Here is a 16,646-nt window from a genome sequence, read left to right on the forward strand (position 1 = left end):
GAAGGGTGGGCAGAGGCCTATACGGGGCAGCCCGGGGGGGGAGGGGCTGCTTCTTGGGAGGGGCAGAGGTGCTGCTGAGGCTGGTGATCCAGGTGTGTAGGGCAGGGACGGTGACAGAGAGGCAGGGGCCTGGGGACAGGGCCCTGGTGGGTCCCTCCAGCTCTGCCCAAAGCTGCTGAGGGCCAAGCCCAAGTGACATGACCTATGCTGCAGAAGCAGCAGAGTGAGGCTGGGGTGACCCCTGATGTGCACAGAGCACTCCCCACCCCCACCACTCCACCCAACTGAGCAGGCCAAAAACAGCCACCCAGCACTTTACCTCCAGGTGCCTCCAAGCTACCCCAAGTGTAGAGGCACCCACACCATTCACTCCTAAATGGTGCAGCCGTAGCACAAAGGCCAAGAGAGGGAACATGCCCTGGGGGTGTGGGGGCTGGCATGGAGAAATTATCTCAACCACAAGAACCACCCCCACTTGCCATTCCCACTCAGAGAGTGAGTCAGATTCGTCCCTTTCCATCCCCATCCTCGCCCAATCCGGCAGCACTGGCTCTCTATGTCCAGGCCTGGCCACTTCCCCACTTCCCCCTTGCCCAAGCCACCTGCAGCAGCCCTCCCTACCACACCCTCTAGGCTCAAAGCCCTCTAAATCTCACGGGTACAGTTAACTACTCTGAAACCATCATACATGTATAATGTTGAACAAAGCAAGTGGATGGCAGATGGGGAAGCCAGGTTTCCCACTTGGAGTGAGAGGTTACAGACAAGCAAGAGGAGGCTGAAGTGAGCCATGTGGCAGTGGATTCATCTCGGGGACATCTGTAAGAACTCATGTTTAACTTTGTGTGGATATAGATGTCATATATAGAAATATTTACAGGTATGTGTACATATGCAGGTCAGTATACACATATATTTCCTTGTTCTGGCAGCTGAGAGGGCCTAGAAACAATGACACCCCAGCAGTAATGGGCACACCTGGTGCCCAGATCTTTGTTTCTAATGCCATTCTCCAATAAAAGGGACCAGGACTCCTCAGAGAAATTGCTGGGTCTGGGGCTGGGATAGGAAATATACAAGATGAGCCTGGGGCATCTTTTTTTTTTTTTTTTTTTTTTGAGTCGGAGTCTCGCTCTGTCACCCAGGCTGGAGTGCAGTGGCACGATCTCGGCTCACTGCAAGCTCCGCCTCCTGGGTTCACGCCATTCTCCTGCCTCAGTTTCCCGAGTAGCAGGACTACAGGTGCCTGCCACCACGCCCAGCTAATTTTTTAATATTTTTAGTAGAGATGGGGTTTCACCGTGTTAGCCAGGATGGTCTCGTTCTCCTGACCTCATGATCTACCCGCCTCGGCCTCCCAAAGTGCTGGGATTACAGGCGTGAGCCACTGCGGAGCCTGGGGCATCTTACGATGCCAGAAAGTAAGGAAGTGTTCCAAAAAACCCCCACAAAACTGCCCCTGTGAAGTCTTGGGTTCTGCTTGCCCCTGCACTATTTTCTAAAACCTTTGATGCAATGTGCCCAGGGCTGCTATATTGCTGGTTTCCTGTGAGCCTCTGTACCCATCTGACTTGAGGGCAGGGGCTGTCTCTGAGTTACTTCCAAACACTTCTCACTCAGCCCAGGCACAGAGCATGCGTGCCACAGGCTTGCTGATGAACAGACACATTTACCACCCTCCCTCATCCTACAGTGTTCAACAGGTATGCTGTGCTTAAATACCAGCACTTTAAATGGGACATTGATGGTGATTATGAGATCATATCAAAGTAACACTTCAATGCAATTGTAAAGTTTGCATTTATTCTTTTTGTACCAGTCAATAAGCACACGGCTGAATTCTCAGAGAATCAAAATTCTCCCAGCAGCCAGATGGGTAAAGTCAACCTCAAGGGGCTACAGGGATGGCTGGATTGAGAAAATAAGCAGCCAGGGTACATCCAAGTGGGAATTGCTACATGTCCCAGAGGCAAGGAGGCAGCCTGGTAACAGGGAGGCCCAGCCTGGGGTCCGCATGGGCCTGGCTTTCAACCCAGCAGTACCATCTACTGTGCTGGCCTCGTGTGTGGGGCTAAACTGTGTCCCCTGAAATTCATATGTTGAAGTCCTAACCCCCAGGACCTCAGGATGTGATTGCATTTGGAGACAGATCCTAATGAGGTCATTAGGGTGGGCCCTAATCCAGTTTGCCTGGTGTCTTCATAAGAAGAGGAAATACAGACATGGACACACACAGGAGAAAGCCCTATGAAGATACAGGGAGAAGGTGGTCGACTGCAAGCCAAGGAGAGAGGCTTCAGAAAAAGCCAATCGTGACACCTGGATCTGTGGCTGCCAGCCTCCAGGACTGTGAGACAGCAAACATCTGCTGTGGAAGCCGCCCCATCTGTGGGACTTGGTTACTGCAGCCCTGGCAAGCTAACACACCTGGACAAGTCCCTGCCCTCTCCAGCCCTTGGCTGGCTCACCTGTAACACGGGGGAAGCCGCAGCTGACCTCTCAGTTCCCTGCCAGGGTCATGACACCCTCTAAAGCACCTGGCGCTATCCGCACAGTAGGCATACAAATGTCGCCCTGATGGTCATGTGAGAATATGACAGGCAGCACCCAGGCCCTGTGTGTGACTGTCTCATTCATTCCTCAAACAACCCAGGAGGCAGACACCTTAGAGGTCCCCATCTACAGATGGGAAAACTGAGGCAGGGGGTTACACAGCTTCTAAAACCTCAGGCAGGGGTGGTGGTGGAGAGGGGATGGAGCCCAGGCAGTGTGATGTGAGTGAGCAGCTTTCCCTGTCACCACAGCCACTATTGCTACGTCCAGATACAAGATGCAAGTCCCTGCAGCCCTAACCAGTCAGCCCCAGCCCCAGAGGTGACCTGGCCTCTTGACCTGGCTAAAGGGTGAACAGGTCAATATCACCAGCATCCATGACTAAAAGAGGCCGGATGCACTTGGACTGGAATCTTGAACACCTAGGGGTGGAGACAGGTGCCTCTGTCCCCAAGCTTCAGAAGCCCACTCCCCCAGTCCAGAACTCAGCCTCTGCTCTGTGGGGCCCATCCTGAGCTGGGGGTTGGAGCCAGAGCCCAGGCCCCAGCCCTATCCCCACCTGGCAGCTGGATCTGGCCCAGCACCCCATTGGCGGCCTGAGTCCCAGCTCAACAAGACGGGGATGCCTGATGCAATTTCCCAAGCAGCCTCCACCCATTGCTCCAGGTGCTACATCAGAAGCTGGAGGGCACATTCAGAGCTTCAGTTAGACCCTCAACTGCTTGAGCCACCCAGGAGCAAGCCCGCATCTCCATCCCCTTTCTGTCCTCAGCCTGCCTAGTGGTTCCTCTCTGGGCTCATAGCCCTGGGCTTGCTCTACCTTCAAGTCCACCCAAGTCAGAGCCAGGCCACCAAACAGGACTGCAGCTGGGCCTGGGCACGAGATGTTGATGGGTCTTTTTATTGCATCCATTAATCAGATCCTCATGACCATCTTAAACCAGACAGCTATTATTACACCATAATAGCTGGTGTCAGATGAGCAGACAGAGGTTTCAGAGACTTTTAGTCACCTGGCCAAGATCACGAGACCAGTTAGGGGACAAGCTGAGGTTTGAAGCCAGGTCTGCCTAGAAAGTCTGGGCTCCTCCCCTCTGTGACATCCCATGCTTTAATTAGACTCCCAGCACCCAACCAGGCACTGTCCTGACCAGCTCCAAAGCTCAAATCTGCTCTAGGAGAGAGGAGAGTAGCTCATATCCCAGAGCCAGGCTCTGTTCCAAGCTCTTTACCTAGCCAAGCCCTGAGTCCAGACCACAGCCCCATCATGTCTAAGAAAGCACATATGTGGCTTACAAGATCTCAAGGCAGCATAAACCAAATATAAACTTTGAAGCCTCCTGACTATCTGAACGGACCCCTCCTCTCCACCAAAGGCATTCCAAAGTTAACCTGAAAAGCTAGTTCAGGCCATGATGGGAAGCGGGGAGTGGGACATGCCTCACTATGCCCTCCTCCCTTTTGGAATTTAGGAAAAGCTGGTACTGCCATGACCTTGCTAAATTAAACTAAACTTAGCCTGAGGGTGCCTTCATGCATGAGTTCCTATATAATGAACTGCAACCTAACTTAGCAAGCAAACTAACCAAGAGGCTGACTTAGGAGCATTTTTAAACAAACAGCCGAGGCTCAGCCAATCACAGAAGCTGAGCATCAGTAAATCGCAGGTGACCCACGGATCAAGGGTCAAGCTGTAATCAATCAAGTAGCCTCAGCACCTCTGTTTTCTGTCCCCATAACGAAAGCTGTCTGACCACATGCAGGTTTCTCTGAACCTGGTCTGTTCTGCTCTGGGGGCTGCCCCATCCTCGAATCGTTCTTTGCTCAATTAAACTGTGCTAAACTGAATTTGTCAAACATTTTTCTTTTGACAACCCCCATCTTGCAGGTAAGAGAAATCAAAGAATGGGGTGTTCAGTGGCTCGTCCAAGGTCACAGCAAGCACTGGTGGGGCCCGGACTCCTGCCCACCGGTCTCTGTACTGCAAAGGGACAGGCCGCAGGCTAGAGAGGTGAAGCGCCTACCCTCAGCCCCCCACCTGGAACAGGCTCTCCATACATGTCCCAGGGGCAACACTGCCCAAAGGGACATTTGCAGCCCAGCTGCTGCTGAGCTGGCGCCAGCCCCCACCTTGCTCTTTTCCTGCTGGAACTCGATCTGAATGCTGGTCAGCTTGGCCCGCAGCTCCTCGTTGGCCATCTGCACCGCGTCCGTCTCCATCTCGGGCTTCTCGCCCTTGCTCCGGCCTTTCTTCGACATGCTTCCTCTTGGGTCAAGGTGCTGAGATCCTGCGGTTCACACCCGTTCACGCACGCCAGCCAGCAGGCGTGGCTACCAGCTCCACCGTGCTAACCAGTCGCGCAGGGCTCAGCTTGCCCTCCGAGGAAACCACCATCACTTGGGATCCTGAGGGAAGGAGGGAAACTAAGTTAGCAGAGAGAGAAGGGTGGGGAGCTGGTGTTCCTGCCTAGGGCACCCTGGGCCAGGCAACTGCCTCATCTGGAGGATGACCTGCCACTCCCAGAGCTGACCTAGAGCCTCCCAGATGGGGGCTGCAGCAGAATCACTTGGAGGTTGTTAAGGCATGGAGTCCTGGGCCCACCCATAGAGAATCTGATTTGCATTTCTAACAAGCTTCCAGGTGAGGCTCCCAGGTGACCACACTTTGAGTAGCTTCAGTCCATCCTGCTCCCATCAGGATGAGACCAGCCCATCTCAGCACCCGGTAGACCACAGTCTGCCAACATCAGTGAGCCTGAGTCTCCTAAGATACTTCTTCCAAAAAGCAGGGCCCTGGGCCTCACCCAGAGCATGGTAGGCCAGGGAATCTGCATTTCCATCCACAATCCCAGCAATTCTGGAGCCGGGTCTGAGGACCACACTTAGAGAAATAGGCTTTTTGATTTCAGAGGTTAGTGGTTTCCTTCCCTACTAGATAGGTGATGTCACCCAGTGTTACAGATGAGGAAACAGAGACACACAGAGGCTGACTGCTGGTGATGTCACTCAGCTACTGAGAGAGGAAACAGTATGAACCCGATCAAGGTCCACAGCTGGAAGCGGGTGAGCCAGGACTGAGCCTAACCACCGCCCCGAGCTGCCTCGGAAAGCCCGCCTCTGCTCTCCCTTCCCTTCCCTACATCTCCGTCTCATTTTCCATCTGACAAACTGTAATTGACTTAGTTCTCATCTACATCCCCTACATGAGGATGGATTCCCAGTAAGCAAGGCCTGGGCCTGCTCTGCTCCCGCTGTGTCCTCCATGCCTAGAACAGAGGGCAGCACGTAAGATGCATTCCATCAGGATCCGCCAAGTGCGTGAATGAATGAGTGAGTGACAACAGGAGAGTCATGAGGTGCCCATCATGTACCAGGGCCTGTGGCAGGAGCTGGGAATCCTGTCCTATCATGCTTGGAACACCTGGTGAGAGAGGATTTTACTAGACCCATTTTAGAGATGAGGAAATGAAAGCACAGAGAGGTGAAGTCAGCTACCTAAGTCCACACAGCCAGTGAGTGGGGTGTTGGGATTCGATCACGTAGGGAATGAATGCAGAGCGAGGAGGGAACACTCCGGTGTGGAGGAATGCTAACTTGGGAGGTTGGGCAGATGAGACAAAAGTGGCAAGGCAGGCCATGAACAGGACGGAAGGAGAGAAGGCACAAGGGAGGCTGCAGAAGATCGCGTGTCTAGAAGAAGGAAGGTGCCAACAGCAGGCAGCCCCGAAGAGGTCAAGGTGAGAACCCGAAGCTGGCCATTGGATTCGGCCTCCTGGAGTCCATGTGACCTCAGCCTGTGGGTGGGAGATGCAGGAAGTATAGGACAGGGGTGCCCAGGAATGGTCTGGGGTGGGGTCCCCGCAACACCAGTGCATCCGGCGAGTTGCAGATGCTCAGTGGCCTTGAACTGAAGTCAGGCGGGACCTGCCAGCGCTGAGGCCCTGGGACATCCCTCCAATCTACAAAATCTGGGAGGCAGTGATGGAGGCCAGGTGCCTTTCTCCTGAACAAGAGAGAGTAGTGTTTCTTAAAACACCATGAAGGATTATTCTGGGCTAATCAACATCTCCGCTGATCGATTCCAGAAAGGTACATTCTGTCTTCAGAGAAGTATGAACTCCATTTGCCTTGATCTGACTTAGAGCTTGATACATAATTCATTCCTCGCCTCCGCTGACCTGCCGCTTTTATAACCACAGCAGTTCTCAGAAATCAGCCTTCGGGTCTGAAGTGCACCTCCCCATACCCTGATGGGCAGGAAGACACACAAAATGCAACACCAAAAAAGGAAGCTTGCTCCTTTTTATTCCTTTGTGTGGCCACTTCTAGGAATGTGCTTTAAGGAAACACCAGAGATAAGTCTCTGATAGAAACACTTGGATGTCCATCACAACAACACAGTGCTCGGCCAGAAGGGATAGATGACGTCAATGACGTCTAAGCCCCGACAGAAAACTCCACATGGGGAAAAGGTCAGCGCCACAGAGTGAAAAAGGTGAAATAAAAAAATAGGCCAGGTGCGGTGGCTCACGCCTGTAATCCCAGCACTTTGGGAGGCTGAGGTGGGTGGACCACCTGAGGTCAGGAGTTTGAGACCAGCCTGGCCAACATGATGAAACCGCCTCTCTACTAAAAATACAAAAAATTAGCAGGGCATGATGGTGCACACCTGTAATTCCAGTTACTCGGGAGGCTGAGACAGGAGAATTGCTTGAACCTGGGAGGCGGAAGTTGCAGTGAGCCGAGATCGTGCCATTGCACCGCAGCCTGGGAGACTCCATCTCAAAATAAATAAATAAATACATAAAAATAAAAAAAATACAATTTATAGTCTCGATTTTCTGCTATATATATACGAAGATATATATATATATATATACGTGTGTGTATATATATATATATATATATATATATATTTGCTCATTATTTTCACTCAGTCACAAATACGTGTTGAGCAACTGCGAGGTGCCAGCCCTGCACCCTGGGGACACGGTGGGAAGGACATGGCAGCCACACGCCCAGGATACTGACAGGGACCATCTCGGGGATGCAGTTACAGGTGATATCTATTCTCTTCTTTAGACTCTTCTAGGTAAGTGCAATTTTCTACTTCAATGACTGCTTTTAAGAAGAAACAGTGCAGCTTTTTTTGTTTTGTTTTGTTTTTTAAGAAAGGCAAGAAAAATATCTGCAATTAGCCAGGAAGGACCCCTGAAGAAAGAAGAAGAGAAACAAAATGGACTACATCCACAGGAGCGGCCCGCCAGCCTCGCAGGCAGGATGGGGCAGCTGCAGGTCCGCCAACTCTTTGGGCCGCTGGTGGGGGAGAGGGCTGCCCTGTCCAGGACCCAAAAGTTGTTGAAGCCCTACCCTGAGCATGCGCCAACTGTCAGCTCCTCTGGGTCAGAACCTTAGCTCCCACCTTTGTGCGCCCCACACCGTGCCCAGCCCAAAGTCCAAGCTCGATCCAATTCCAGGATGAATAAATCTCCATGGGCTGATGCCAAGCCTGGTACTCTCAACACCCCGTTCCAGACACTGCCAGGCTGGGCCACAGTGAGTGTGGAGATGAATGGAGTGCAGGAGGGGAGGATGTCCAAAGTTCTGGGCCAAGTCAACCTCAGAGCTCAGGGTGGGCCCCAGCAGCCGGCCTCTGTGCCATGGACACACTGTTGATGGTCCTGACGCTCACAGCGCCACGCAGCATCTCTATAATCAGCTCCTCCAGCTGCGGGCTGCACAAAAGTCTCGTCGGCAGGAGCAACAGCAGGGAACTCTCCTGCCTGAGCTGAGCTTGGTGTCTGCTGCACCCAGGACTTCTCATTCTGAGCCCACTGCCCACCAAGCAGAAGATGGCACAACCCACTGTGGAGGAAGGAGCACAGCAGTGGCTCAGCGCCGCAGGCTGGAGGGTGACTGCTCAGGACACACAGGAGACGGAGTCCTCAGAGCATGCTCCTTCCTGAAGGCACGGGGAGCCCCGCTGCTGATCCTGGGCCTTGCCTGGCATATAGGCCAAGGTTGGTAAATATCCACCTCCTGTGAACCAGTCCTGTTGGCTCCAGAACTGAAATATCTCTGCAGCCCACCCAACTCTGACATCACGTGCCCCCTTGTCCCAGCCTCCATGCCATTTGTGCCTCGACAGCGTGGGTGCCCTTTAATTGCCCACAGGAAATTAAAATACCAGGCATGCAGGAGGACCAGACAAGGTCCCGGCCATCACAGAACTGTCTAGTCAGGGAGACCACTATGGAAATGAACACATAAAATAATGATGGCTTGTGGTAGGTGCTGGAAAGAAAAAGTCTACAGGGCACTGTGATACACAGCTATCAAATATCACCTGTCACGGGCAGGCAGTGGGGAGGGCAAACTGCCAGACCACGTGGGGGCTCTACACCAAGCACAGAGTCAAGACCAGCTATGTATTTGCAGCCCAGTGCAAAATGAAAATGTGAGGCTCCTTGTTCAAAATTATTAAGACTTGCATGATGGCAACAGCAGAGCATTAAGCCAAGAGCCAGGCCCTCTGAGTGTAGGCCCTGCAGGACAGCACAGGTCGTGTGCCCGTGAAGCTGGCCCTGGACAGAGTTCAAGCCCTACCCTGAGCATGCTGGGAAGCCATTAGCAGGGTGTGACTCGAATTTCCATTTCGCTGAAGTGCAGATGGTAATAGCTGTACCCCAGTGGTGGTGGCGAGGGTAAAATGGGTCCCTGCCTGTCACACAGGAAGCACTGCAGAGGCTCTTGCGACTATCATCCTGCTGTTTAAAGATCACCCAGGCTGCTGAGACACAGACGAATGACATGGAGGCTGGGACAAGGGGCATGTGGTGTCAGAGATGGGTGGGCTGCAGAGATATTTCAGTTCTGGAACCAACGGGACTGGTTCGCAGGAGGTGGATATTCGCCAACATTGACCTATATGCCAGGCTCTTGCTCTGACCCCACAGCCTTCCACAATGCCCACCAACAACATCTGCCCATGCACTGGGTGCAGGGCCTTGTCTGGCCTTCTCAGGCCTGCTGCAAAATTTCCTCCCTTCATTAAAGCACAGCTTCGTGGTGACAACATTGTAGAGGCAAGCAGAAGGGCTGGGACCCTGGACTGAGGCCACAGGAGGCAAGGGCAGAGCTCTGGTTGGCCAGCATGGGCCAGCTTCTGGCTGATGAGGGCTGAGGTGGGCTGAATCGTGGCCCCCAAAAAGATACCACATCCTGGTCCCCAGAACCTGCAGATGTGCCCTTGTTAGGAAAAAGCGCCTTTGAAGATGTAACGAAGTGAAAGATCTCAAGACGAAATCCTCCTGGAGTAGGATGAAGTCTAAATCCATTGACAGGAGTCTTTATAGGAGATGCGCGGAGAAGACACACAGAAGAGAAGACCACGCGAAGCCAGGGAAGAGACCAGAGCGCTGCGGCCACACCAGGGAAGCCAGGACAGCTGACAGCCACCCAAAGCTGGAGGAGGGAAGGACTGACAGCTTTTTTTAAGGGAATGTGACCCTGCCAGCACCGTGACTTGGGACTTCTGACCTCTAGAACTGTGAGAGTAAATTTCTGTTTACCACCCAGTTTGTGGTCATTCTTTATGGAGGCCACAGGAAATTAATATACCAGGCAAGCAGGAAAGAACCGCTCCTGGGGCCGGACGCAGTGGCTCACGCCTGTAATCCCAGCACTTTGGGAGGCGGAGGTGGGTGGATCACCTGAGGTCGGGAGTCCGAGACTAGCCTGACCCAACATGGAGAAACCGCCTCTCTACTAAATATACAAATTAGACAAGTGTGGTGGCGCATGCCTGTAATCCCAGCTACTTGGGAGGCTGAGCCAGGAGAATCGCTTGAGCACAGGAGGTGGAGGTTGCAGTGAGCTGAGATCACATCATTGCACTCCAGCCTGGGCAACAAGAGCGAAACTCCGTCTCAAAAACAAACAAACAACATCAACAACAAACCAGTCCTGGGACATGCTCAGCACTTTGTTTAATGCCTGAAGGTAACCAGCTCCTCAGAACACAAGTCTGAATGAGCCTTGCCTCGCCCCTCTCCTCACTGTGTGTAATATCACCAAGAAACCACAATGTCTCCCTGCTGAACAGGGCCGCTCACATCCCTCTACAGTCACAATTCACAACCTACAAGGTGACATTAGAAGGGACCTTTGCCCCCAAGGTGTGGATGAAAAAAGTAAGGCTCAGAAAGCAGAAGAGAGTTGCCCAAGATTGTTGGATGACCTGGTGGCTGCCATGGTATTTCCAACTCAGGTTTCCTGCCTCCAGCCCCACATGGCCTGATATTTTTATAACAGGATTCACAAAACACAGGCACAAAAAGAAAATGAGCTCCTTCAAGACACCTCAAATCCAAATATCTGATAAGCAGAAATTCCAGCCCATCACCAATAGGTCTTCTTTGTAACACTTCCTGCACACTTCACCAAAAATTACATGGAGATCCCAGGGGTCTCCCTGGAGAAAATATGAATGAGGTAGGTTGGCAGAGTCGAATCCTTTCCGTGGACAGAAAACAGTTTATCCTAAAGAATCCAGCCACAACTTTTTTTTTTTTTTAAACAAACATTCATTACTTAATGAGCCCTTATGAAAAAAATCTCTCTCTGAGTAAGTATGTGACTTTGGTTTAAATATCTAAATCCAAATTGATTGTGCTGACTTAAAAAGCTACAGCCATATTCCCACCCCAGGCACAGTAATATGCTTCCTGGAAATGTATTCTAAGGAGGTAATTCCTGAAAGGAAAGAGCAATCTGCCTAAAGATGTTGCGAGTTGCATAATTTGAATTGTTTTTTTTTAATTCTTTTTATTTTTTATTATTTATTTATTTATTATTATTATTATACTTTAAGTTCTAGGGTACATGTGCATAACGTGCAGGTTTGTTACATATGTATACTTGTGCCATGTTGCTGTGCTGCACCCATCAACTCGTCAGCACCCATCAACTCGTCATTTACATCGGGTTTAACTCCCAATGCAATCCTTCCCCCCTCCCCCCTCCCCGTGATAGGCCCCGGTGTCTGATGTTCCCCTTCCCGAGTCCAAGTGATCTCATTGTTCAGTTCCCACCTATGAGTGAGAACATGCGGTGTTTGGTTTTCTGTTCTTGTGATAGTTTGCTAAGAATGATGGTTTCCAGCTGCATCCATGTCCCTACAAAGGACACAAACTCATCCTTTTTTATGGCTGCATAGTATTCCATGGTGTATATGTGCCACATTTTCTTAATCCAGTCTGTCACTGATGGACATTTGGGTTGATTCCAAGTCTTTGCTATTGTGAATAGTGCTGTGATAAACATACGTGTGCATGTGTCTTTATAGCAGCATGATTTATAATCCTTTGGGTATATACCCAGCAATGGGATGGCTGGGTCATATGGTACATCTAGTTCTAGATCCTTGAGGAATCGCCATACTGTTTTCCATAATGGTTGAACTAGTTTACAATCCCACCAACAGTGTAAAAGTGTTCCTATTTCTCCACATCCTCTCCAGCACCTGTTGTTTCCTGACTTTTTAATGATCGCCATTCTAACTGGTGTGAGATGGTATCTCATTGTGGTTTTGATTTGCATTTCTCTGATGGCCAGTGATGATGAGCATTTTTTCATGTGTCTATTGTTGATGGCAATGGAAAACTGGAAATAACCTCAGGATCCAAAAGTTGTTGATGGCCAAATGAGCAAAAGCACACTAGATAACTCAGAAACAGCCAAGGAAGAGACAGGGAGGGAGGCCCACGGACAACAGTGGCGTGTGAGCCCTGCCGGGCAGCACCTGGAGAGATGGCAAGTGTGCTTCTCATCAGTTCACATCCCGCGATTTCGCTTTAAGTCCTGTGATGGGGGGCATGCTGTTTATGCAATCAACAAAATAAAGAAAGAGATGGTACTAGGTTCTCTTTTGAGCAGTACTGAAATACCAGAGTGAAGCTCACAGCCCAGGCCAGCTTCAGCTCCTTCCATGAATCCTTTATGGGCCAAGTGGGGACTCAGAGGCTGTCGGAGTCCCCACTCCACAGCGCTGCTGGAGGCTAAGTGCCTTCAGGTTTGGGCATTTCTTGGCACACTTACCGGCACAAAGCAATGCTCAAAAAATGGCAGCAGGCCAGCTGCAGTGGCTCACGCCTGTAATCCCAGCACTTTGGGAGGCCAAGGCAGGTGCATCACCTGAGATCAGGAGTTCAAGACCAGCCTGGCCAACATGGCGAAACCCCATGTCTTCTAAAAATACAAAAATTAGCCAGGCATGGTGGTGCACACTTGTAATCCCAGCTACTCAGGCGGCTGAGGCAGGAGAATCGCTTGAATCCGGGAGGCGGCAGTTGCGGTGAGCCAAGATCACACTACTGCACTCTAGCCTGGGTAACAGAGAGAGAGCTTGTCTCAAAAAAAAAAAAAAAAAAAAAAAAAAAGGCAGCTGCTTCATCGTCATCGTCATCATCATCATCATCATCATTATCATCATCATCATTCTCATTGGCGTGCACTGCCAGATTTGCCAACAATGTCCATAGCTTGACCCAGGATTTTTCCTATGACTCTATCAATAGTGGGCTGCATAAGGAGCAAGGGCATAAAATGGTCCTCCGTGTTCAGGCCCGGAACAACCTGACTATTTGGAGGTTAATACTCTCTTGCCTTCAACTTCCCTCTCACCTTCCGAAGAACTGTGCCAGGCATCAGGAGAGCAAAAGTTGGAAGCAACCTGAATGCACCGCCATAGGGAATTCCTTGTACTACAAAACTGCACCAGTAAACCCAGGGATGGGTATGCAGTGGAGGAGGGTACGCCATCACAGACAGGCGGCCTGCCCCCGGACCTAGCAGGGAGCACACAGCTCCCCGTGCGGGAAGTCACCGGAGTGAGCCCTCGGCACACGCCATCTACTCCAGTAATCGCAACGCAGCTCCAGCGATACCCAAGAGCATTAAAAAGAGGAGCCAGATCTGAATTTTCCAGAGAAAGCTGACATTGATTTTTATGTGAAATTTCCCAATTTGTATATGTTAGAAATGAATTCACATAGATTTGTATAAATATCATTCAGCCCAAACAAAAGCCATCTGTGGACCAGATTTGATCTGTGGCCATCGCCCTGCCAACTCTGATGTTTGCCACCTATTAAATGGAAAAAGCAACTTATACAATCGTACATACAGCATACTACAGTGTATACATATATATAATGCACATATATACTGCATATAATAGACACTGTATATATGTGCATTTGTAGGCAGGCTTATGTTTAAGCGTAGGCATTTAAAATAGCATAGACAGGGCTGGATGCAGTGGCTCATGCCTGTAACCTTAGCACTTTGGGAGGCCGAGGCAGGCAGATGTCTTGATGTCAGAAGTTCAAGACCAGCTCAGTCAAGATAGTGAAACCCCATCTCTACTGAAAGTACAAAAATTAGCCTGTAATCCCAACTATTTGGAAGGCTGAGGCAGGAGAATTGCTAGTACCTAGGAGGCAGAGGTTGCAGTGAGCTGAGATCTAACCACTGCACTCCAGCCTGGGTGACAGAGTGAGACCCCATCTCAAATAATAATCATAATAATAAAATAGCACAGACAAATATTTACAATCTATTGAGAGTGGACATCATCTTTGAAAGAGGTAAGGGTAGTTGGGTTTTTCCTTCTGTTTGGATTTGATTTTTGCCTGGATACATTTTCTAAAGGACCTACAAAGACTCTGCATTGCATATTTAGCATGAAATCACAAAAGATTCTTGTCTTTAAAAGACTGTGCTGAGATTCAAGGCATGGCAGAGGCCTTATGAAGAAAAATAACATAATGTGATATAAATAGAGGTTAGAGGGAGCAGCTGCTGACCTGAATTCAAGTCCCACACAAGCAAGTGCCGGCTCTACGATGCGGGAGACGTCAGTTCATATCCCTGAACTGCCGTTTCGTCAGCTACAAAGCTGGGAGGACAGCGCCCAGCCCATGTGATGTGGAGGTCAGGGAGGGGGACGTGGAAGGTGAAAGCACGGGCTCAAGAGCCAGAGTGACTGGGTGGATTCTTAGCTCTACTACTTACCAGCTGTGTGACCTCAGACAGGAGACTTCACCTCTCTGTGCCTCAGTTTCTTGATCAGAAAATGAGGCTAGTAATAATTCCTTCCTCCTAAGGTTGTTTTGGGCATGAAATGATTTCATACTTTTAAGGTTTTTCAGAACAGGGACCAGACCGTAACAAGGACTCGGTAACAGTTAACAATGATAATGATTTAATTGCAAACTACAAAACCTTTTAAATGAAAGATGTCACTTGTTAACATTCTAATAATTTAGGAAATGCAAAAGGCTCTTGTTAGTTTTTCTATTTTCTGCCAATGCTACTAGTTTTCAACATCACCCCAAAAATGCACACCTATCTTGAGGCTGTACAGTCCTATGGAACAGAGCTGTTGCCACTGGCAGAGGAGGCATGGCTTCCGGGGAGCCCAAACCCCTCACCCAGAGCCATGGCACACCATACGGTAGGTGTGCCCCCATCCCAGGCACACAGCTTGGTTCTCAGGATTTTCACAAAATCCTAGCAGCTGAGCTGTCTGTTCTTCCAGCCCAGGGCCTGAGAGACACAGGGAACTGACAGACCACATTGTGCAAAAGGCGAAGACACAGGCAGGAAAATGAAAGACAGCAAAGATTTTCTAGAAATCAAAGATTTTCCTCCATGCCACCACCCCAAAAGAGAGAGAGGATATTCAAATAAAAAGTCTTTTAATACTTAAAAAGAAGCCTCAAGCTAGGCATGGTGGCTCACGCCTGTAATCCCAGCACTCTGAGAGCCCAAGGCAGGAGGATGGTTGAGCCCAGGAGTTCAAGACCAGTTTGGGCAACGGAGGAAGACCCTGTCTCTATAAAAAAAATGTAAAAGTTAGCTGGATGTGGTGGTGCGAGCCTGTAGTCCTAGCTACCCAGGAGACTGAGGTGGGAGGAGCACCTTGGCCCAGGAGTTCAAAACTGCAGTGAGCTATGGTGGCGCCACTGCACTCCAGCCTGGGTGACAGAGCAGTGAGACCCTGTCTCTAAAACACACAAGAAAGAAAAGGCCTGAGAAGTCTAGGAGATACTTTCTTAGGAGATCTCATTTTCCAATTACAGGAAATTAACAAGGTGCTTGCCGTCTCTTTTTATACTGATGCAAAATAGTTAGAGGGCGTTTTAAGTGAACCTTCCATAAGGCGTAGTCAATAATGTCAACCAAGTCAGGTTTCCTAACACATACTCTGGGCTTGGAGGTGAAGTGCCATAGAGAGAACCCGGAACGAGGAGCAGGAGGCTTAGTCATTTGCCTCAGCTCTGCCACTATCCCCTTCATGGCCCTGGCCTGGCTATGTTCTCTCCACGCAGGACTTTCCATACATAATGGGGGTGGGCTGTGCAGACGGCACCACATGGGACGAGCGTTGGCGACGATTGCTAATCCCAGAGAGGGCCACGTGCGGCCAGGGCTCCCAAGCCCTGTGTCCCATCACTGATGCCAGGAGGTCACAGCTGGCGGGTCTCATCAACATAGAAATGACGACAGAGCAGCCACCTGTACCAGCACATTCAGGAGCACTTAGTGACCTGGACCCAGTTCCACGCTTAAGTGTGGCAGCTTAATCTGAAAATGGGCCTCAGCCTTCCCCAACCCTCAACATCCAGCCAAGAGCTGTCCCCCTATCACCAGTTTTCAGAGGCATCCCCTACTGCCACTGCCCCAGCCAGCCCTCACCCTTGCCTGTCTGCATTCGTGTGACACAGTGGCCTCCCCTGGTCTAGGCCTACATGCCAATCCATCCAAGCTCCAGGGCCATGGGGAGTGACCCTCCCCACCGTTCCCTGCTGATGCCCTGTAGGGGAAAAAGTGTCCATGGCTACAGCAGCCAGGCCTCTGCACTGCACCCTGCTCCTTGCTCCAGCCTGGGTCATGCCTGCTGTCCCCTGAAGGCCTCTGCATGTGCCCCTCCCTAGCTCACAGGCCACCTGGGATCACCTCCTAACTGTCCCCAGTATTTGACTTGGGCCACACTTCTTTCCGGCAAACCTCTTCTGCCCTGCAAGCAA

The 16,646-nt window shown here is 50.6% G+C and overlaps 2 protein-coding genes across 4 annotated transcripts in view; one reads left to right on the forward strand and one right to left on the reverse strand.

The window, feature by feature from the left end:
• The window catches only part of JAKMIP1 (janus kinase and microtubule interacting protein 1), a 180,097-nt gene that overhangs the window by 87,862 nt on the left and 75,589 nt on the right, over positions 1 to 16,646 (reverse strand). For all 3 annotated transcript variants that reach the window (XM_050792098.1, XM_050792100.1, XM_050792099.1), the window contains exon 2: positions 4,684 to 4,959. In XM_050792098.1, coding sequence (XP_050648055.1) covers positions 4,684 to 4,812 — 129 coding nt within the window. In that variant the 5' untranslated portion in view covers positions 4,813 to 4,959. The remainder of the gene's footprint in view (positions 1 to 4,683; positions 4,960 to 16,646) is intronic.
• Positions 1 to 16,646, forward strand: part of MRFAP1 (Morf4 family associated protein 1) — a 572,854-nt gene that overhangs the window by 36,817 nt on the left and 519,391 nt on the right. The window lies entirely within an intron of this gene.

The sequence above is a fragment of the Macaca thibetana genome, chromosome 5 (genome assembly GCF_024542745.1).
Source record: "Macaca thibetana thibetana isolate TM-01 chromosome 5, ASM2454274v1, whole genome shotgun sequence".
NCBI classification, from domain to species: domain Eukaryota; kingdom Metazoa; phylum Chordata; class Mammalia; order Primates; family Cercopithecidae; genus Macaca; species Macaca thibetana.